Here is a 24,340-nt window from a genome sequence, read left to right on the forward strand (position 1 = left end):
CAACACAAACGCATCACACAAACGCCTCCACGTGTGTTTAAGTGCAAGCTCATGCAGGAGCTGGAGCTGGTGATAATGTGTGCAAATCTGCAGAGGTGGAAAATAAATTTGGGTTTGCTTGCTTGACAGTTTGAGGAGACAGCAAATTTAACTGGGGGCACAGGGCTAATAATAAAAAATACCAGACTCACAGTTGCTCAGAGCAATCAGCTTGTGTGCCTTCAGTGTGTGTGTGTGGTGAGATTAAAGGCATATTGGCTTTCTGGATGTTTACACATGCCATGCAGACGTAATGCATTCCTTTCTCATCCTCTCTCCCACCTCTGCCCCCATTAGGAAGAAGCAGCCGTGCTTTTAGTGTGTACACAGGTGAGGCGTCTAACTTCTGTTTCTATTCATTGTTGACAGCAGAATTAGATGCTCAGATTTTTAGCAATTCAAACAGGATTATCAAAGCCCTCTACAAGTTGGTGCTGTCAATTCTACGTCAGCAGACACAGTATTTGCCTAATGACAGAGAAAGTTTACCACGAAAGCCACAGTCGCTGGTCGAAGCCTTGGGTGTTTAACACAGACAGGCAGCTGGGAGGGTGAGTGCATGGGTGGAGGGCTGGACTGGGGGGAAGCCATGAAGGCAGACAGACCCCCCCTCTCCTTTACATGGATGAGATGCTGCCTTTAGGTGCTATAGGAAATTACCCGCATCAACTTCCAAATATCAATATATGATGCATCTTTTGTGAAAAACAGAAAATGACATACACATACAGTACATTATAAACTGTTTGTTTGTATGCTGGATAAATCCTTTTTTTTTTTTTTTTTAAACACAACACTTCTTTCCTAAGAAATATAAATACTGATACTGTCAAACCTCCACCCAGAGGGGAGATACTATTGGACTTTAAACACTCTTGATCCAAAGGGTTTAAACAAGAATGTTAGACCATTTTTGTAATATAATGCAATGTACATCCCTGTTATCTCTTGTCAGAATGTATTTCTGTTATTATTGTCTCTTTGATTTTGGTCAAGACTCATTTAAAAAGAGCAGTTTCTTTTTGTGTGATGTTCGATGTATTCAACCACCACACATATGTATAAAATACAAGAATAGCAGGAAGAGACATTTATTGTTGCTTATTTTGTTTTCATTTGCAGTTGTCAGAGTTATCCTGGTTAGAGTGTTTACAGTTTGGTGATTATCTAGGAAAAAAAGCATGGCCACTTTCACAATCTAATGTAATCTCTAATCCTGCATAATCCCTCATATGCAGAATAACTCCCCTTAAGTACTAAAGTATAATTTGCATAAAGAGCATAATTATGAGTTAAAGCTTATTTAAACGAGTATATATCTATAAAAGCCAATTGATACATTTTAGGGGTCCTAAAAAAAAAAAACTACACATGGTTTTCTGAGAGATGTAGGGAGTGAAAATACATTTGGCTTAACCTCTTACAATGCCTTGAATTTTTAACATCTCTGTATTATCTTGTTTCCCTCTGTGTTTTTATTGTTTTACAACACTTTGTTCCATTGCATTTGTAGAGCTAATTACACTTTCTGCACGTAATAATATTTAAACAACAAATAATAATAAATAATATTCTTTATTTATAGAAATACTATAGTACAAACATATTGTACAGAAACATAGTACTCAAGTAAATTAGTTTAACCTCTTCTAGCAGGTCTATATTAACCTAAATTGAACTACTATATTGTATATTTACTTGACTATTTGGTTTTGTGACACTGCAACACATTAAAGAAAGTATGTTTATCAGTAACTATTGTGCTACAATGACTAATTTATTACTTTTAAGTCAATAGATAAAGTTTTTTTTTTTTATCAAATAAAATAATTTCAGTCCCATAAATGTAAACATTATCTGAATTATTTGCTCCTTTATGACAGCAAATTGAAGGTCTGAGATTTGAGGATGTCATTTGAGGTTTGGGAAATTAATGTGTTACTCATTTGTATTTTTTTGTAATTTCATTGTGGCATGTTGACGCTATAATGGAAATGTCAGAGCTTCAAACTACAATTTTATGTAGTGGAGTAAAAATTAGTCTCCATCATTTATCCGACCCCTCAATTCTAATGAAGTATAATGTGGTAGAAAATGTACTAGTAGGGTATAAATATCCACGAATACTGTCTGTCGTGTTTAAATTTGAAATGGTGAATAAGTCATTCACAACCACACAGAGGATCCCACACACTCCTGAGTGGTGCTTTTTACGAGGCGCCCGTAAACGCACCGTGGGATTGTAGCCTACTTGGGAGCAGGCGGGTTGGGCCAGACTCTAATGAATTTACGCGAATCTACCGACGGGCTGACCGACCCAGGCTGGCGGGGACGGAGCGCACCGACACAAGGCTTTAATCTCCACTAATGTCGCGGTGAAGCGGCACTTGAAGTGCGGGGACAGAAGTTCTGGTTCGGCCGCGGTGCTGTTTCTCCTCGGCTCCGGCGAACGTGGGATAGTGATTGGAGTTGACAAGCGCGCTCCACGACTACTGTATGTGCCCCCCTCTTCCTCCTCCTCCACCACCTCCTCCTCCTCTCCCGCTCCACACAACCAGGAAATCGTCGAGGTGTGCTTCTTTATCCCGCTGCTGCCTCTACCCCGCCTGCGGGTGTAGACGCACTGTTTCGTCGCTGGTTTTCCCGGCTTTATTTGTACTCATCTGGCGTGACTTTTGAAGCCGAGCCTCCGCTCTGAAGTCACACAAACTTGCCTGCGAGGAGAGGAAGAGAGGATCTCCACTCTGGCCGAACAATGAGGTGGGTGAAGCGGCTCCACTCCCGTCACCTTCACCGTTGTTTCCCGGCGGTGTTTGGCTTGTTTTCGGTTAAAGACGACAGAGAAAAATGTGCTCGTACTTTATTCACCACCTCGCTCCACGTTAAAACATTTAAATTGCGTTTTTTAAACGTCATATAAGTCCCACTGCCTGTCGCTGTTGTGTTTCAGCTGCGGGACACACGCACGCACACATACACACACACACACACACACACACACACACACACACACACACACACACACACGCACGCGCGCACACACAGTGTAGCAGGTTTCCCCCCCCCTGTGACTTGTTTAACTGACTTTATGTTAAATGTATTAAACACGTATAAGTGAATGCACGGTTGGGATGAAACGCCCATGCCCCACCTGTTCGAATGTGGCTGACTTGGGAACAAAAAAAAAAAACGAAAAGCACAATCCTACAAGTTGTGGTAGTTATGAAAACAGCATATTTGTGTGTGTGTGTGTTTTCAAACGCACCATGTTGGTTCTTTTGTTTTGCACCTTCACTGTCACTGTGCCTGAGCACAGGTTAAATCTCCATGATGTTAAACAGTGATTTTAACACAATATTAGCATTCACTGCCTCACTGTAGGGTACTTCCAGCAGTGGTTCTCCTTCAGCTGCACATTAGTAACAAAGAACAAAAACAACATTCACTTTTGTTTTCAATCAGATACTGAACATAATCATTGTAGGGAAGGGAAAAAAAACAATAATGCCAATCACTTAATAAATGCTTCACTGGGACGTGTATTAGTATTGTCTTGTTGAGTGTTTGTGGCTGCAAGTGTGAGCCCATTTACTCACAACTACATGTTTACACACGATTCACGTTTTCACACTTCATTTAGCAAAGTGAGACAAAGGTCTGCAGTCAAAACGGCACTAGGCGACTCATGTTATTGCTTGATGTATTGCTAGCCTCACCATTCTCCTGAAATGGTTGGGAAGTGGAAAATGCTAGCTACTGCATTGGTATTTGGGTTCCCAACCATTCCAAAGTATCAGTATTGGTGGCATTGTTTGTCCAGATGCTTATTCATACTTTGGTGTTGACCTATAAGAGAAGAGAGAGGTTTGCCTTCGTCAATAGCACACGTCAGTGTTTGCTTAGTCGGGCATTTACATGATATATAAATGTTTACAGATTTTATTTTGACCAGTATCGGACCGATACTGTTCCCACTGCTTCTTCTCCCCGTGTGATTGCCGAGGTTTGCATCAGGACCTAACTTGCTCTGTGGAGAGCCTAATGTCCATGAATTCCACATCCTGTCACAGCCTGTGCAGTTGGCAATTGCATGCTTTGAAGGCATTGCTTCTGGCCCAGGCTTCCCTGTGCTTACTCACTTTTTCTCCCCCCTACACACACACACACACTGACTCCTTCACATTTAAATAGAGGAACAGTCCACTTGTATCAGGCACTGACTTAGTCTTTTTAATGCTTGGCAAATGCAGGACCATGAGGTGGAGTAAGTAGGCATGGTGGTGCAGGGCTGATAACCTGTGTGACTAGTTCTTTATCTCGAGCTCATTGCGCTGCCCTTTCTGTAACAATGTATGTCAGTGCAGGCACAAGGGTTGGTCCAAATTTTGTGTTTGTTTTGCACATATTTTTAGCTGGTAACTTTGATTACAGAGGGATCAGGAGGCAGTCAAGTTTCCTGAAACCTGGCCACAATCACAGTGGAGTTTATTAAATAAACTCTGCTCATGATTCGCTCATTGTGTAAATTAGTGCCATTATCAGGAGGCACTACAGTGTTGACATGCTTTACATAATGCACAGGCAGATTATGGGTTAAAAGAGGCAAAGAAGTTCTTGGAACAAAACCGTTGATAATAATTATTACAATAAATGTTTGATAATTAATGATACTTTGCTCCTTAAACTTAACAATGTATTATAGCTCTTTGATGTTTTGCATTGATACAGTATGTTGAGCCTTTTGTTGAATTACAGCTGTCACTGGGGCACTTAATAAAATTGCCTCCTGTCAGTCACACATGGTGATAAGCAACCTGCCCTCCGTGAACCTCTGCAGCCGTTAGACTGCGTCATAAACAATGTGAACATAAACATGTACCGTGTTTGTGTCTGTATTCACATTTCATCTTGCCCCTCTTGGTAGCGTCTCCCTGCAGTTGTTTGGTCGAACGTGGGTTGATAATGGCAGTTCTTGCTCTAAATGTTTCTGCTCCCCGCTTGCCTTCCACTGTGGCCTAAACAGCGAACGTCACCTTGTATAATAGGTGAACAATGGAATGCAGCTCCGCTCAGTTCCATTGTCGTTTCTCTCGGAGGAATGTAAATGTTGACACAGAAGTGCAGTCAGTTGGTCAAAAGTTCAGCACTTTGACCCAGTTGACAAAATGGCCCAGTAAAGCGTCAGAACCAAAAGCTACCTTTACACATGCGGTCCGTGGAGACCTTTGTTCTGCTCAGTCACTGACCACTCTCGGTGCACATCCGTTGGTTCATACACTCATGTTATGAGGCACACAAAGTGCATCATCTGTTTTGTGATTCACTGCTGTTTTCAGATAGGTGACTGCCGTCTCCCACTGTGACTCATTGACTGGGTCTCTGTGATTAAAAGTTCTGCCCTGTCTGACACCAGCAGTATGACTGTGTCATGTTCAAGACTTTAAGCAGATGATGGGAGAACGCAGGGGCAGACAGACGGCGGTAATGCATCTGCTTAACACAGCGTTTGCAGTCTAATGAGTTCCCTGTGCTCAGTCTTGAGGCTTGACTTGACTGGAAGCGACGTCAAACCATGCTGTTCTCCTTACACTCATGCACAAGCTTATTATTGATCAGCCTTAAAAGCAGCAAAGTGCCCCTCTTCTCTTCTTTGTGTCTGAGCGCCCAGCTTTAATCTGGAGAGGAATACAGTGCTGATGGACAGCTTCGCAGTTTTGCTGTCACATCTTCTTCCTCAAACGTTTCGCCACTTGACCCCGTGTTCCGACAGACGAGAAGCAGTAATTTCATGAATTTAGCAATATTATTGCATTTGTCCATGTAAGGATAACAAGATGAAACTCACTGGTCTTGCGATAGCTGCATGTTCATGCTGCGTTGTTGTGTAATCTTCACAAGTCTGATTTCTGCATGTCTCCACTTGTTTTTCTAATACCACAATATTTTTTTTTCCTTTTGCAGTCTGTCAGTGGCAGAGATGAAGTTGACTTTCATTTTGTGTTCAGTAATCACCGTTCAATAGGCAGCTTAATTAAATCCCGCTGTACTCTGTGATCTGTTTGGTTTGTATTTAAATCCTGATATTGTTGGGAGCTATGTCAAAGAGCACAGTTCTTAAAAGACATGTGCTTTTGTGATTTAATTCACTGCTTTAAGACTGTGCCTGATTTTTCTTTCTGTTAATTTTTCAACCAAACCCCACCAAATATCCACACTACCATCACACACCAGAAGCAATGGCTATTTGAGTTTGTCTGGAGGAACTCTTATCTTTAATGGATTAAGAGTAGTGGCCTTATTTCAAGCATCATAAAGAATCGCATGTTAATCAGCACTGCCGTTCAGTCGGTATGACGGAATGTCTCATAGATCACAAAGCCTGTGTGCTCCATCACACCACATGCTCCATTACTGAAATGGTCCTGCCTTTTGAATTGTGTCTTCCACAACATCCAATCACTGCCACCCCCCTCCCCTGAAACAATTATACCCCTCGAAGTCCTCCCACCTCTCCAAAACTCATAAATAGGCCATTATACCAGCCTGCCTCTTGGATTAGACGCTTTGCTATAGGAGTTGTTCAATATACAAAACCTTCTATTGTCTACTTGGTGACAAATCCAGTTCCTTGGTAGTGGCCAATGTTTTCTCTCTGTAATTGTGCCTCTAGGTTGTTGCATTCTCTTTTTATGCTATTGTTTCTCCTGCATTCATTTGTTTCAAACATAACTTTTACCATAGTTAGAAGTTGTCTGAAGGACTTGATGTTTTGGAACACAAGTTGTTTTGTTGTTACGGCAAGTTAAGCAATATGCTTTTATTTAATTTGCTCAATATACTCTATTTTGTCATTTAGAGCTATTGTTGTTATTTTGTACATCTCTTACTGCATTGATTCATTCAATTAATTTAAATAAACTATTTCAGAATTACTTTGGTTTACTTTGCTAATCTTTTTAATCTCATCATTTTACACAAGCCTGTCACTTATTAATCACCCTTATGACAGGTGTTGGAGAAGATGGAAAACAGGAAGTTAATATTTCTTAAGAAACTGACCGTTGTCCAGGTCTGACATTTATTTCTGTTGGTTGATGAGTTTCATTTTTCAAACAAAAATACCAAACCAGATCCCCTTTTCCATCTATTTATAGCCGTAAAGTAACATTTCTTGAGATTTTGTCCTTTAGTTGAAACAAAATTCCAGGAATGTATCTGTTTTGTCCAAGACAAGTAAAATGATATAATACGTCATATCTGTCCAACTAATGTCTGTCAGTTTGTTTTTAACACTTTTTTTTTAACACACCTACCTAAGGTTTCTACCTTTTTTCCCTGTATAAGGTTTTTTTCCCTGGTAGTTTTTCCTTACCCTGGTCGAAGGTCTAAGGACAGAGGATGTTACCAACCCTGTGAAGTCCCGTGAGACAAACTATGTTTTATAAACGGTGGGCTATACAAATAAAGATTGATTGATTGACTTAAACCAAATTTATACTCCTGCGTGAAGTGCTCTATGTCAGTTACGGAGAGCCCTCTACGTCGCCGGAGAGCCTCTCCGTCGTCTCCGACTGCATGAAATATTTTATAAGTGTCACTCCGTCGTGCTCTTGGATTTAAGTGCAATCCGTCACCACGACAGAGAACTATGATGGCTTGAGGGGTTCTCCGTGATTACACAGTTGGATAACGCATTAAGCAGTTGAAGTAGTATAAGGTGGCCTTTAGGATTTAGGCTTTGTTGTATCTGTTCTGTTGTGTCCTACCTGTTGTTGTTGGTTTCATGTAGCATGGTAGCTTGAAACATTTCCCCATTCTTCATCCCTGATCAGTGGAAATAATCTCATTGGACACATCAGTCCAGCCAGTCTTTAGTGTATACAAACAGTTGGAACATTTACATCAATTTAAGTTTCTGCTTTTGGTTTTGTTTGACTGGCGAAGATCAGACTATCACTATCGGGGTGAAATCGAAGAGAGCTCTTCCGTTGATGAAATTAAATTACAAGCACAATTGCAGCCCCCACGGTTTTTACAGCAGTGACGTCATCCCAGCTGATGGAAAGCCTGCATCCAACATTATAGTGAAACCCAAGCTTGTTGTGGGTAGAAGTGCTGCAGTGATGCACGTTTATTGTGTGGTCAGCATTGCTAAGCAGACGCAAGGATACACTGGGTTTATCATGGGGTTCTTGGCCTAATGGAGCATAATGGATATACGTGAGTATAAAAACGGCATTATGCTGTCAGCCATCTTAGACATCCAAAGTGTTCTGGTCCTCAGATCTTAACTTCACTGATCTGGAATTATGGCGACTGCTGATACACAAAGGCTTTATAAGATGAAGCGGCATTGGAAGGAACCCAGTAACTGCTTTATGGTCTGTTGTTCAGCTGTTTCCATGCATTATCATTAGGCACCACTTTCGCTGTGGGTAGTAGTAATGGGTATTATTGATCAGGAGAGTTTGACCAGATCTGGACTAAAGATTTATCCCTGACAAGGAGATTGGAAGAGAACTCGTTTTGAAGTTTTCTGTTGGGGACTGTTCTGCATGGGTGATTGGTGGGTAAATCGGTACAGTGAAATATTGCGATATTTTGCATGGCGATTCAGACACCAAGTGTTGATGTTTTTTAGCATATCATTTTTTAACTGATGTTTTTATATAAACATTAAAGTTTTTATGGATTAGCATAAAACATGTTTTACGTGTCACTCCACTAGATGTTGCCAAGTTCTCCCTCTCACTAGAGCTGTTGTGTGAGTATATTGCATATGCATATATGCAATGAATTTGCAAATCCTCTGTATTTTGCAATATCATGATCATATTGTATCTTTTTTTCTTTTTTTTTTACATTTATGTATGTGATAATATTGTATTGCGGTGTCTCGGGCGATTCCCACCCCTAAAGCGTGAAATGTTGCATGGATAGTGATGCACATGATGTTGTCTACATAAATATTTGGATGCTCAATGAAGCTCATGTTGTTCTCCTTTATGATAACGTGGAGTCTGAGTAGCAGTTTGGTCTTTTTTAGATATTCCGCAAACTCTGTGTGAAGGTCATTTGAAGAAGCATGATAAGAATAAGTATCTTTTCAAACCAGTAAGTGAGCAGTCTGAACTGCGCAATCTTTTAGTTGTGTTCATTGGTAAGGCACATCTTTGAGTCTGTGACAGAACTAGCGTTGTTTGGACAGTTTGTTCCTAACATTATCCAAATGTCCAACATTTGGTGCAAACAACGCTTTAAAGCAACACCAATACTACTTGGTGCACCTCAACTATGATTTTAAGGAACGCGGTGGGTATGATGTTCCGTTCATTTTGGAGAGCTGGTCTCAGTTCTTCTGTAGATTTAGTCTTCAGGTGTTTTGTCTCCTCATGTGATCCTCTATGATGCCATGCTATTGAGATCAGGGTTCTTTATGTCTCTATGCTTTGCTGGCGGGATTCTGGAAATATAACATAGGTGTTTCCTTCTTGATCTTGACCTATTCTCTCCTAGACTCAGAGTTTAGTGAAGATATCATTTCTTCTGTGCAAACCAGAAGTTGCGCGTACAAGTTAAGGCTTCTGAGAGTCTTTCTCGCTGGATTGTTTTTTATGACTGCCTCCTTTTTGGCCCAAGTAGGAGGATATGCTCCAACCTGTAAAAGGAATTGAGCTCGGTGAAGAGGACAGAGGTGAAATGGTTCCAAATATGGGCATTGAGTGTGCCACTTGTGTGTCCCCCCACACACACGCACCCGACGTACGCTGCCTCAGAAGCAGGAAGGAATATATCTTGGCTTTTAAAGTGATCAACAAACGGAAAGTCTATCTATTTAACATTTCCACATTGTCCCTTAAACGATGGTGGACAAAGTATGAGCCTAAAGAATGTTGAAGGGTTTTCTTGGTGAAATAGTTTGAGATGGAGACATCTGATAAGTTTCAGACAAATGTATTGAGAAGAGGAGTTTAAGAATAGCTGTGATAGATGACTGTTTCTTTGTGGTTGACTCATGTGTAGGCAGAAAGCAGTAGCCTACAGCAAGTGTGTGTGTGTATGTGTGCACGCACGCACACGCTTTTTTGCAGCATGCTAGGACCTGTGTGACCAGGAACAGGCATGAGGAAAAGGACAAAGAAAAAGGGAGTGAGGATAACAGAGGAGATATAGCTGGGATCTACTTTTTCAGTCCTCTTTTCAGTCCAATTCTATTTCAGTTAAGCGTGCTGAAGTGACATAATGACTGTAGGGAAATGTCTTTGAAGTGAATTCAATACATAAAATATGCTTATTTATAGTTACACCACTTTGTTGGATATTTAGCCGAAGACAAAACATTTTTTTTGTCATGACAAATCTTTTAGAAATGATTAAAGCGTCTAATGCTACCACACACATAAAGATAGTAGTCGGACATCTATTTTGGATATTAAACTCGCAAAGGATCAGAGTTTATAGTGGCTCTTGGACTTAAGAATCGACTTACTTTAAGGTGTCAAACTCATTATAGTTCAGGGGCCACACAGAGCACAATTTGAATTCAAGTGGGCCGGACCAGTAAAGTACTTGCATAATAACCGATAAACAACAAAAACTGAAAGTTTTTGAGAAAAATAAGTGCAGTTTCAACAATATTATGCCTATGTTTATCATTTAAACGTGTGCAAGATCACAGTGAATCTTCAAAGACACAAAACAATTTACAGGTGTCTGGAATGGATATATAGTGTTTGACATTACATTTTCACAAATTCATCCCGCAGGCCGGATTGGACCCTCCGTGGGTCATTATGACCCACCAGAGGGTCATTATGAATGAAGGGGCTGGCCAAATGCAGCGTTTGTTTACGACGGAAGCGGAAGTGAAGCTTCTTCAATATCAAAAGAGTCCTGATCGCTTGCTTGTGTACGCACACCACAATTTGATTATTTAATTTTGCGTCCATGTAAATTATGGAATTGTAAATTGGAACAAAGACAATTTGCACATGTAAAATGTCTCTTAAGGAAAAAGGAAAAAATACATTATAAACCAAACTCCGAAGTACAGGATCATTTGGATGAACAGTTGGTCAGCAAAAGATATTCATGTTTATTATGCTTTTATAAGACAAGTCAACAAACAGCCGTTACAAAGGAACACAGCCATAAGATCTTTTTTTCTCTAGAAAGATCCACGATTCCTTTCTCGAGTCAAGCTAAATATTAACATATATGAGGCAAGTGTCTGTCACCAGAGGAACTGTACTTTGCAGTCTGAAAGCTTATCTTGCACCTACTGATTAAGTCACTGATAGTCACTGAATGTTGACATGAAAAACAAATTGTTTTCATGAGATATATTTTATTTGGTTGGATGAGATTCAGGGTCATATATGGCGTGTTTCTGTCGAGTGGAACAGTTCAGTATGGTAAATGTTTTTTGTTTTTTTGCATTTCCATTAGGAATAGTACCAAAATAACCGCCCTCAGCGGTTCCGGTTGTGTTACCCTTCCTTTGGGGTACCAGAATAATGGTACGGGTGGAGCTAGACCCACAACATTTAGCTGACTGGGCAACAGACAAGCACCCCGTTGTAACGAGTGTTTCTTAAACACCCACAGTCTATCTCATACAAAGTTTTGACATCTTGTTGAGACAATCGGCCACAAATCGAGCAGGAAAAAATCGAGCTGCTGGATGTCCTTTGATGTTGTCACTTGTGTTGTCTGTTGTGTCACATTCAATGTCGTTGTGCATTATCGTCAAGCTACGTATCTTGTTGACGTGGCCATCAGGCACAGCACACGCCCTACCTACCAAGTAAAGAGAGGTGGGATGTATCTGTGCTATACCAAACCAAACTGTAAACATGCAAACATGATTGAACTGCGGCTATAGGCCTAGCTGATGGTAGCCAAGAGCTACACACATGGTCAGAGGGTGGAGTGAGGACACTACTGTTGGATGACCAGGCCCAACATCAACAGGCTATTTTGTGGTTCCTCATGTCCGACTTGGCATCAGAGGTCAAGTGCTTTACCCTCTTCATGACCTCAGGGTTATGGGTTGTGAATTCTCACTTCTGCCGTCAGTTGTGTGTCTTTTGCAACGTGACTTTCCCAATGTTGTCTTGGGTCAACCATTAACGTGTTGTCATAGAAAGTGAAAGTTTCACTCTTGACGTGTAAATTAGTTGGCACAATAAATGTATCCACATTAATAACAACCAAACAAAGATCTACCTCTACAGAGGGAAATTACAATAAAATAAATCTTTTAATAAAAAATAAAAAAATAAAATTTTGTGGGGGGTGTTGTGGTCTAGTTTTATCAGGCTGTGGAGGAAGTGGTTTGGTTACACAGACATTAAGTGACTTATTGTTAGCCCTGGTCTGGTTTTAATGTCATGCTTTTTACTGCAGGGAAAGAGAAAAACAACTAATGAATCACTGTGTGCTCTTGAAGGTGCAGCACGGCCACCTAAGGTTTACTAATTCAAATGGGACACATGCTTCATATTTGACAGTGCATCTTGTGTGCAGGGAAAGAGAAAACATTATTTAATTGATGATACATAAAGATGGCTGTTTGTTATTGTTTGGGTTACATGATGGATTTACTATTCTTTTTAGCCCGTCTACCAAATAGCAATCCACTTTATTCCTGAAGGCAAGATTAAATCAGAAACCCCTACCATCATTAAAGATGATAGTTGGCTGTAGTTTTGAGTAAAAAATAAAAGGTATTTTCATATAGTGGTATTAGGAGGAAGAAGCTTGACGGATAAGGCAAAGATGAATGGCATTACTCCGTGTCTAGACTTTGCTATGTAACTTCAGGCTGCTCCATCGTAGCCTCAGTAATGATGCCTGTGCTCCATGTAGCATTGTGTTTCAGAAAAATATCACAATCCAAGTATGAATCCAAGTATGCAATGTTATTTTTAGGAATGTGGATCATGATTTTTATCAATGCCAATATTTCTTATTGATGTGGCTGTACAATTTGTGGCTGAGGGAAGCCTGAATGCAGAGGTGTGGTGGAGAGCTGCAAGGATCCGCTGTTTGAACCAAAATAGATTGCACTGTGAGAGGCTCTATACATTTTGGGACAGAATTTCCTTCAAAGTGATTTTTTTCTCCTCCTTGGTAATGGACTAAGCTGAACTGACCTGTGGTCACTACTTGAGTGACATTGTCTGTGGTATTATTTAGCACAAAAACAGGAAGTTCTTAAAACAAACAGCCTCCTGAGTTAGGAATTACACATGAGTGTTACCATCAGCGCTCCTGTCTGCATTGTGTCGGGATGCTGCAGTTCTGTTGGCAGCAGAAACTTTCCTGAAGCAGTCAATCCCACTGCACTCACATTTGTAGACTGTTGTTTTCCATGGGGGTTGCTATTGTTTACCTCATTTACTCACAATTACATTTTGTACATATGACACATGTTGCTATATTTTTTGCTAAATTAAGAATCAGAACCTTTGAGTTCTTGCCTGTCATGATGGCCATTTAGAAAACTATTTAGCACATCACAGGTGCAAAATAGAAACTGCTTATGAACTGAACTTGCGTTTTTTTTTTAATTTTCCATTTTAAAGTGAGGTTAGAATCAATTTAACAACAATTTCAACAGCAGTGGAGTTTTTTTAAAATTATTAATATGGAATTAATTGCCCAACTATTTGTCTGATCACCACGAGCGTATATACAGTAGTATTGTTTTAGATGTATCTATGCATGTATGAGTACTATACAAAATGATATATTTGGTTAAATGTTTTGATTTTGACATTAAGATGTAGGAAGAAGAGATCAGTAGATGAGCTTGGTGGGAGGGTCAGGTAAGAGGAGGAGGAGGAGGTAAGAGACGGAGCTATTGGGCTTGACTGTACTTGCCAGCACATTTGGGGAAAAGCTCTGTGAGCACTGCCATATACAGACATTTCCAAGAGAACATGTGCCCTAGCCATGCACTTTAGTTTCCTGTTAACTCCTCCCTGACCACAGCACCACAGAGGGATGAGCGACTCACGCAAGCTTCCAAACCAAGGAATGGGGAGAGGGTGGATTAATTTTTGTATATCTTTATTTCTAACTTTGAATGCACTTTGCATATCATCCTGGTGGACATTCACATGTGCCAAAGCATTGTAGTGGGAGGTTGCCTGAGGTATTTTGAAGGTTTGTGATTCAAATCCCTCCCTTCGGAGCATTGGCCAGTGACCTATTTGTGCTTAAGAGAAAACCTCTTAAGTCAACTGGACACTTAGCTTTGCTCCACACAGCCAGCGCCAGCATCCTCGTTGTGGAGGACTGGTGTCTCTGTCTAAGGAAGGACAGGGTTAGATTTTTTTTTTTTTTGGCAATGTGTACTGTTGTTTTTTCCAGTGCTACTATGCAGTACTGTCAAATATAGCTACACGTCTACTGCAGCCGGTTATTCTCAGTGGGTCAGCTTAGCACATGGACATGGGTGTCGACAGGTTGACAGGTGTGATGCTGTGTGCGTGTGCCATTGTCTTCGTGCGCGTGAGCCGCACGCTTTTAGAGTTTTAGTCTGTCTGTAGTTCTATCAATAATGCATCTGCTCACTCATGGTCTCACTTCTGAGCTCCCGCTTTCTCCGGCATTAAATATGCATCAATTTCCCAGTCCAGAGACCCTGTCCCCTACCAGTTCCCGTAAGCCCTCTCTGTCCCGCACATCAACAGCATGCTTGATGCAGATGAGATCAGAGGATGCTACAGCAGTGAATTTGTTGTAGAATTAATTAGCGGTTTTCACTTGCTTGAAATGACCAGTGCACAGACAGGCCTGTGCTTGCTGAGGCTGTAAGGTCACAGTGAATGTGTTGACATTTGCCAGTCTGTTCGACCCCCCCTCGTAAATACTTTCTCCATGTACTGTTGAAAAATCTTCCTTTTCATCTGAGCTCAAATACTAAAACCAAATTAGTAATTGTCTAATATTTACATCCTACAAATGACTATGTAGATTCAAATTGCAGATAAGGAACAATTGACAAATTACAAAGGCTGCCATTATTTTATTATGTTTGTGCCTGTGTGCTATGCAAATTAAAAATCTGATTCAGAAGTCATCACGCTGCCTTAGAAAATAGTAAGATATTTTCAGTAGGGCTGCAAATTATGAATTATAACGATTATTTCATCATCACTTATGTTCTCGCTTAATCGAGTATTTGTTTGGTCTGTAAAATGTTAGTTGATCGTTTTTTCTCAAACTTGGAAATGATGATGTTCTCAAATATCTTTTTTTTGTCCACAAACCAAAATTATTCACTTTTTATAATTTATTTGCAAAAATATATATCAATATAAAAAAATATAAATCAATTAGCAAAGAAATTGACGATTTATTTAGTAATCCATTAATAATTGATTCATTGAATAATCATTGCAGCCCCTGTTTTCATCATCATGTATTAATGCACCATTAAATCCTTTACACGGTGAATATAAAACTGAAATTTGACCTGTAAAATCTAATATATACACATATGTGTATGTATATATGTATATGTGTATATATATATATGAATATGTGTATATATTTATATACATACATACATACACATATACACAAATTTTGTATTTGCATGACTGGACCAGTTTTTTTCAGTTTTCAATTGCTGTGTTCCAATTCCATTACTTACTAAATTATATATGAGACTGTTTATATGGACAACAAAAGTGACATCAATCCTATCTTTGCTGTATTTCTGTAATAGAGTTTGTTTGACACGCAGAGAGATGACACGTCTGCAAAAAACTATAGTAACACCTGTAGTTTACTGGACCGACCAGTTTTATCAGTCCACCTCTATTTTTGCATAGAGTGAGTCAACTCTTTACAACATGCATCGCATACCTTCGGGAACTTTTCCAGTGCTATGTCGACCAACGCCAGTTTCTTCCCAAATCGTACTACAATATGTCTTAGTGATTTTTGTTTATACTAGAGGGTCCTGACTCTCTCTTCAGTCTAAACAAGTCTAAAATAAGATTCTGCTTCATTACAGGAATCAGGACAGTAATGGCCTTTCTCTCTGAAATGTTTGAGATTGATCATTTATAAATTAGACACAATTTACTTATTTACCAAATAAGTTAAAAAATAAAAGAAGGAAAAGAAAAAGTAACCGGATGTACAAAATGCCCAAATGTATAGAGGAGATAAAGTTATTATAAGCCTCAGCAAACATTAACCGTAGGCACACATATTAGACATGTGCCGAATGTCACAATAACATGTAATATATATTTCTGTGACACAAAACCCTAAGCTCTCTCATGTGCTGTGAAATTGTAAACCACACTCTTTGTGTGTGTGAGTGTGTGAGTGTGTGAGTGTGTGAGTGTGTGAGTGTGTGAGTGTGTGAGTGTGTGAGTGACACACATTTTATACCAGGAATAAACAAGTTTCAATTTAAAAGTTATCAACTTGGAGGGAAATGTTGTGTATTTGTACGTGTGTTGAGGCAGGGAAAGGCCTTATTAGGCAGTGCTGGCAGCAGGAAGTAGGTTGTGGCTTTGGTGCTGTGTCATAGGAAGTAGCAGATTGTATCATGGGCCGGACAGATGGACGGAGAAGGGAAGAGATGGATTAGGGGACTACAGGGACATGGTGGGGGGTGGGGGGTGGGGGGGTGTTTAAAAAAACATTATAATTGACAGTTAACCGCCTTTGTTTGTCTGTCTTCCTCTAACTCTCTGTATTCTCTATTAACACAGCATCGATTTGGTGTTTCCTGTGGTGTTGTTTCTAAGTAGTAGGTTGGACGTGCTGCACATACATGTGCATGATCATAATGCTTAGGTTGGTAGTCATTTGTTTAAGCAAGTCATGTTGAGGTCACTGAACATTGTCTGTAGGTTTGTGTATAACAGGAACTTGCAAATGTTTTTCTGTTAGGTGTTTGCATGTGCACCTTAGACTAAACTTGCTTGTGTACAGGCCAGACATTCCTGAATGTGTGGTAACTTGTGTGTATTCTGCCTGCAAGGGACTATAAATAAATGTTTTGTCATTGATCTCAAAGCACATGGGCCTGTTTTTTTCTTCCCCTTCTTATTTTTTTTTCTTAAGTATTTGGAGGTTGACGTAGAGCAGGTGGAAGATTCCAGAGCCTTGCCTCTTTGGCAGAGTTTGCCACAACTTCCTGTCTTTGTCAGCCACCATTGTTGTCTCTGCCTCCCATTTTGTTTAGAATCAAGCTAATCTTTTTCTTAATCTTTCTCTTCTCAGTTCAACAGTCTTTAGTTTTTCAATTCAGCCCCCTGAATATGCATCTAAAAATGTGGTGATTTATTTCTTAGATTTTTTTTATCCATATGCTTTACCCTACTTTTAACCCACTCGTTACACAGACTGTAAACACTGACTGCATTTATTATCATAAAGTAAGACAAAGTTCACAAACTACCACATGTACTGATGGTGTGGGTTAGATGAGAAGGGGCCAGGCTACTCTGGAATGACTGGCTCTCATCTCAGCAACATTTGTTTACAATGTGAGTGTTTTTGGTCCGTTTGTCCTTCCGGTGTCTCAACTTCATCCTCCACCTCCCCTCGTGTTTGCTCATTTCCTTTCAGCTGCAGTCCACACCACTAACAATTAACATTTAACAACATTTCAAACTGCTAAAATAATAGGAAATTGTGGTTACACACAACAATCTCACCCTTATTAAATGCTGATTAATAAAAGTAGATTTGACATTTTATTTATTTTTAGCTTTTATAGATGAGGTCATTTGATTTTGCATGCAAAATAAAAGTTAAAGATAATTACTTAGAAGCACTTGTCACAGAAAATGGAAATGAAAAACAATCCAGTGTCAGAATCTGCTAATCGCTGCCATTTCTCAGGGCTAATAAAGCAAATGTCTGTGGTAACAACCACGGAGATCACATGATCATATATTTCTTGGGTGTGCAGTGTGTAGGATTTTGCAGTCACTACCGCAAACCTATGTGGTTTAATTTGTGGCTATACTTTCATCTTGCAGTTGCCGGATGTATTTTGAAGGCTTAGACACCTTAAAGGTTTCATCGTTGGCATGCAGGGTTTGTTTTTGGCAAAAAACATGTGGATCTCACTTGCCAGTATCATATACCAGGGTGTCCTGCATCCTTAAAAAAATATGCTGGTCTTAAATACATTACTCAAAGGTCTTATTTATTGTTATATATGTTTTTCTTTTTTTGTATACTTGGTTGGAAACGTGCAGTTAAACTGCATGTGTACGTACAGCTATTGAACCACAGAGCACTGAGTATCACTGACACACAACTATCACCTATATTTATAGTGTTTTTGGTCTTAAATTTCATTCAAGGTGGCATTAAAAAGGTCTTAAAAAGTCTTAAATTTTACTTGCTGAAACCTGCAGATACCCTGTATACTGATTGAGTCATTATAACCCTGTCCTTCCTTTTGTTGCATCTCTTCCAGTGAGTCGAGTATTTGCCAGGCTCGGGCCACTGTGATGATCTATGACGATGGCAATAAGAAGTGGATGCCGGCAGGTGCTGGAGCCCAGGCATTCAGCAGAGTCCAGATCTATCACAACCCCACCACCAATGCCTTCAGGATAGTGGGACGCAAGATGCAGACAGACCAGCAGGTAAATCCTTCAGCTTTGGTGATGTGTGTGTGTGCCTGAACAACTGCATGTTTGGGGCATGTGTGCGTGTGTTTCTGGTTGACTTTATCTCTGTAAGTGTGACTGTATGTGACTGTCTTTACCTCATTCATCTGTCTCTATGATCTGCCCCATCGGCGTCTGTGGGTGTATGAGGAAGCAAGCAAATTTGAGACACTCAGTCTTTGTATGTCCCCATTCTTTAATGTTGTTACTCCACACACTAGAGCTTTGTGACTAGCCCTTTTATCAGCTGTTCTTTACGGGGCATTGTCGTCTGTCTCTCTTTTAATGCTGCACATTCATCAGTCGGTTATTCACTTGACACTCAGTACGTTTACATTGGCATTAGAAGAAAACCCCAACAAATTATTGCCTTAAAATTAAAAATCTAATTTTAAAAAATAGTACTATGCAAAGTCAGATCATCACAACCTGATAATGCAATTTGGAGTCGAGCTACAACTGCATGTATACCTACTGTTGTACCAGAGTTGTACACTCTGGCCTGGGTTCTCAGCACGTGCCACAGTTCACACCTCTGGTTAATACCTGGAAATAATAGAAGAATCCAGTACTCGGTGACAAAAACATGGCAAAATTCAGGCCCCTACATTATTTGGACGGACAATGAGATTGATTATATGCTCTTAAGTTAATGGGTGGTAGTAGTTGCTTAGAAATTGCCTGATACTAACAAGTTGAACGTTTCCTGCCACCCAATCGTGCTTATTTACTGTGACCAAGAGCAGTAGTCCAGCTGAACAGCATAGTCTGCTCAACTTAACTGTGAATGGAAATGTATGATATTACAGTAGACTGGTGGAGTTCACAGTTTTAGCAGGGCCAGGCTCACACCACCTCTACATACACGTTTTCTTCTTTTTTTTTTTTTTTATATAAATTGTAAAGTCAGTAGAATAAGGTGCTGTGGTTTTATTGTCCCTCCCTGGCTCAAATGTCTCATCTTGACACAACACTTGTTTGTTTTTTATCAGAACAAAAACGCTATGGCCAGTGGGGTTTGTGCTTTGTAATAGAGAGAGAGAAAATAAATAAAAGCTCCACAGATTCTTAGATGAAGCTGAGAATCAAAACCAAGAACATGTTTACTTTGTATAAAAATTGCTGTGTTGGGCACCTTGTACGTTATTACAGTACATTGCAGCCATTTAGTCCACACCTGGTTTCATACACTTCATACAGTAATTTGAATGTGACCATCATTGTGTTTGAATTATATTTTGTTACTGGTCTGTTTTAAAACTAAATAAAACTCAGATAAAATACTCGGGGCCAAAAAGCACAAGACAAGTCTTTTGGATCTGTGTGCTTGAAAATATCAAGAAGCCCAGCCACACACAGATTTTCCTGCAGTGTACTTTGAACACCAAGTCAAATTCTTGGCATTTGGCAATAAAATTGATTCTGATTCCAAATTAGCCTGGGTGATTAAAATAAAAATAAATATCAGTTGACTTCACCCTTTATGTGGACGGACTGTGGATAGGCATTTTGGGCATAATGGGCGAGTTCGTAAACCATTCAGAAAAGTAGAACAAACCAGTTTCCTTTTGATGTTATCGCCACACTTTGACTCAGCAGATAAAGGTGGTCAGGATCTAATTTAAAAAGCCTGGATAAACTGAGTCTGGGTGGGTCTATTCTTGACTGCGCCCCTCTCTCTGCTGCCTCAGTCTCTCCTTCTTAAAACATTCAGGATGCCAAAGTGTTCCCCGGAGACGCGACTTAAAGTGGATGATGTTTCCTGTGAGCTAGTTAGACCCGTTCAACCATTTCCTGTGACAATTTAGGGTGAAGCCTGATACCCAATAAGGAGCTCTGTATTTGTGTCTGATGGTTTAGGATTGTAGGTGGGTGAGAGCAGCAGGGAGCTAATGAGAGAGAAGTTGGGGTGGCTGAATTTCCCTCCTTGTGTGTGTGTGTGTGTGTGTGTGTGTGTGTGTGTGTGTGTGTGTGTGTGTGTGTGTGTGTGTGTGTGTGTGTGTGTGTGTGTGTGTGTGTGTGTGTGTGTGTGTGTGTGTGTGTGTGTGTGTGTGTGTGTGTGTGTGTGTGTGTGTGTGTGTGTGTGTGTGTGTGTGTGTGTGTGTGTGTGTGTGTGTGTGTGTGTGTGTGTGTGTGTGTGTGTGTGTGTGTGTGTGTGTGTGTGTGTGTGTGTGTGTGTGTGTGTGTGTGTGTGTGTGTGTGTGTGTGTGTGTGTGTGTGTGTGTGTGTGTGTGTGTGTGTGTGTGTGTGTGTGTGTGTGTGTGTGTGTGTGTGTGTGTGTGTGTACATTTTACTGATTTTATGCCTGTCTCTTCAAGTTATGTTTTCTTTCCTTGTGGGACTGGATGATTAAAATACACTGAAAACACAACTGGCACCATAGAGTTTTTACTGCTGGCGTTTAGGCTTTTTAAGTGGCTATATTTGACTTTAAAATAAACTCTTTATCTTTGGTCGCATCCTCTGCACCATTCCTGTTGCCTTTTTGACAGGATTGTGTCGCGTTACTGTTTAGAATATCAGTGTCTGTGCTGGCAGCTGAACTTCACTACCTTACTTTTCAAAGTGTGTGTTGCCTGCCTCTGATATTCACACTGACAGGGTCTCCTCTCCTCCTGTCTGCTCTGTGGAATCCAGAGGCTGTTAAACAAATACTGAAATGGTGTGTCAGCACATTCAGGCAGCGCTCAAATCCAGAACATTTTTTTTTTCTTCTTCTTTGTTCATAGACTTCACGCCACCTGCTGGGTGAAATTTGAACCAGGATTATCCAACAAAAATATAGCACACACTGTAATTTTATACAGTCAGTCAGGGATGTGGGTTTATGCATTTTTTAAATAGTTTTCCAGTTAAGTAATAACCCGTACAAGCTACTGTTCAGGGCTATTTATTTTAAACTTCTGAACTGCAGTACTGGACTCAGTTGGGTATTTTCAAATGTGGCCTTTAGTAACTATCATCATTTATGTGAGTGTAGAACAAACAACTAGAAGTGCTCACCAGCTCCACTGAATGGATCCCTCTATTGATCAAATATCTCTCTTTCTTAACCTAGGTGGTTATAAACTGTCCGATTGTGAGAGGTCTCAAATACAACCAGGCCACACCCAACTTCCACCAGTGGAGAGATGCCCGACAGGTGTGGGGGCTTAACTTTGGGAGCAAGGAGGACGCCGCTCTATTTGCCAACGGCATGGCTCACGCTGTGGAGGTGCTCAACTCCATGGCAGATGCAGGTGAATGAGTTCTCACAAGGTTCTCTATCTCACTGGTGGTTGTAGCCTCAGCATGGAATTTTCTGTTTGCTTACCACTGATCAGACCTTATTCAGGAAACACCTTGTACTTCCCTTTTTTTCATGCACAGTATTATATTTTTATACAGGGGTGTCCATGGGGTCTTAAAAAAAATAAAAAAATAAATAAAAGGAAAGTTGACAAATCAATTTTGGGAAAATTCAGGCCCTTAAATAGTCTTAAAAAGTCTTATGAGGTATTTTAAAAACTGTAAATTTGAAATGAATAACAGATATTTTTACAGTAATAAAATATGTTTTGTCATCACTAGTTTTTTCACATTTTCTTAATAATTGTCTGCATAAAATGGAAAATGTAATGCGACGGTCAACATCTGCTTTTTAATGTTATGTAGCGTCAATGCTACTGAAAAAGCGAATCAATAATGTCCATTAGTCCTGCCTAATAAATCACACATTATTGTCTTTGTATCATGGCTGTCCTTGCAGTCCTCAGACTGTGTGCAGTCAAATGCATGAAAAGACGATGAGTGCACAGAAATGAGACCACATCAGTGGAGAGGGATTGTTAGAGGGGCTGCTAAATCCACTTGCAGCAATGTCTAATCCCATGTTCTTTAATCTTTTTTTTTTAATCTGTGTTGTAATTATTTGTTGTGTTATTTTGCAGGCTATGCAACCCTCCCCCGCCCAGTGTCAAATGGTCCATCTCCAGAAGAGCTTCTCCAGAAGAGCTGGAGCAGCAGCGGAGGTAACGTCCGACTACATCAAAATGCTACACACCTTTTTTTTTTTACTTTGGTATTTCCTCATAAAACCCTGCTAGCATTTGAGCGTGAATCTGCTTGCATGTGCTCTGAAGCAGTGATGAGCAATGTCAGAATCATCAATTTAGCTGTTCAATGACAGCAGCGTTATGATTTGTTAAAGAAGAAGTAGTTCCTTGACAATCAATAGCATTTAAAGCTGTTGTTGCTCTGTAGTTGTCCTACTGGCACGGTTTTGCACACAGGCATATGTAGAGGATTTGATGGCATTAGCAAGACACTGCTAAACCCTCAGTCAGCCTCTATAGGTTAAAGGTTAAAAAGGCAGAAACGTGGACACCTTTCACATCAACCCCAGCCTCTCTCCACCCATCTGTTTGTTCCTCCAGCATTGTGGTCACCTTCATATACAGTATTTGGTGCCATGTCGTCTAATTTCAACTAAAAAATAATATGTTACACAGTGAGGCTTCGGAATAGATCAGAGGGACGGTCTATCCCAGTGTCTGCTTAAAGCAGCCATTAAAACCTATAAAGACCAGCATAAATTATGGCACTGGTGGATGTTATTCCATTGATTTTTAGTTTTAAGTACCACATGTATACTCATTAGTATCAAAATATTGTGACATGTTTATGGACCTGGTTTCCTCCACCCCAATCCCCATTTATGGACATACTACCTAAGCTTTAAACCATGTGTGTGCATGTGTTTATTTGAGTGGGTGTATGTGTACATTTCATACAGCTGTTGTGAGCGGCAGATGTGCTGGGGGGGGCGGGGAGCAGTAAAACAAACTGAGACAGTTTGAATTAGGCCACTGAGTCCAGCTGTGGACATTTCTTTCAGTGGTAGACTAATCAGAAGCCATGAAATCCATCTCTTCCTTTTACAGATGTCGGTATATGGAGTACAAAATGTGATTTTTATGGTCACAGTTGGCAAACACTGCATGGGATTAGACACAGATCCATAAAAAACAAGACTGCTGCTTTAGTAATTCAGTATTTAGTCTGACATTATCTTGGATATTGCGATGTCTAGTTTGTGACTACACACAAACGAAATATCATAACTTATGCACTCTCCAGCCAGCTTATGCACTGACTCGCAGACTGACAGATGTGTTTGTTTGCTTCTAGGTTGGAGCAGCAGAGGTTGGAACAGCAGGAACGGGAGCGGCAGGAGAGAGAACGACAGGAGCGAGAACGACAGGAAAGAGAGCGAATGGAGAGGGAGAGACAAATAGCTGCAGGTCAGGGAACACCTGGGCTGATCAACAGAACTATAGTTAACTGCACCACAGTTTGGTCTCCATCCTCTCATTTTGTGTAATCCTTCTTGTGGCTCCACATGACAGCTTTACATCAGGACATCTAATCAAATCCTGGTCACAGTTGGCGTCAGACTGTATGTCAGCAGTTTGAAGGCATGGCATATTGTGTCATAGAAGTATAATAATTCATGGTGCTAGAGTATAAACAGAAAAAAATAGAAAATACAATAATTGAAAATATGTTTTGCTAATGCAGTTTTATCTGAGTTAAAGCTGCAGTATGTAATTTTTGGATCACTGCTTTCATCCTCTAAATCATACTGTATGTTGATA

At 40.2% G+C, this 24,340-nt stretch overlaps 1 protein-coding gene across 1 annotated transcript in view; it reads left to right on the forward strand.

The window, feature by feature from the left end:
• Positions 1-2,397: 2,397 nt before the first annotated feature.
• The window catches only part of vaspb (vasodilator stimulated phosphoprotein b), a 28,463-nt gene continuing 6,520 nt past the window's right edge, over positions 2,398-24,340 (forward strand). The window contains 6 exon segments of the mRNA XM_083886232.1: positions 2,398-2,799; positions 18,509-18,680; positions 21,763-21,943; positions 22,634-22,689; positions 22,692-22,714; positions 23,874-23,986. Of these exon segments, the coding sequence (XP_083742358.1) occupies positions 2,795-2,799; positions 18,509-18,680; positions 21,763-21,943; positions 22,634-22,689; positions 22,692-22,714; positions 23,874-23,986 (550 nt within the window). The 5' untranslated portion in view covers positions 2,398-2,794.

The sequence above is a fragment of the Microchirus variegatus genome (assembly GCF_963457635.1).
Source record: "Microchirus variegatus genome assembly, chromosome: 3".
NCBI lineage: Eukaryota > Metazoa > Chordata > Actinopteri > Pleuronectiformes > Soleidae > Microchirus > Microchirus variegatus.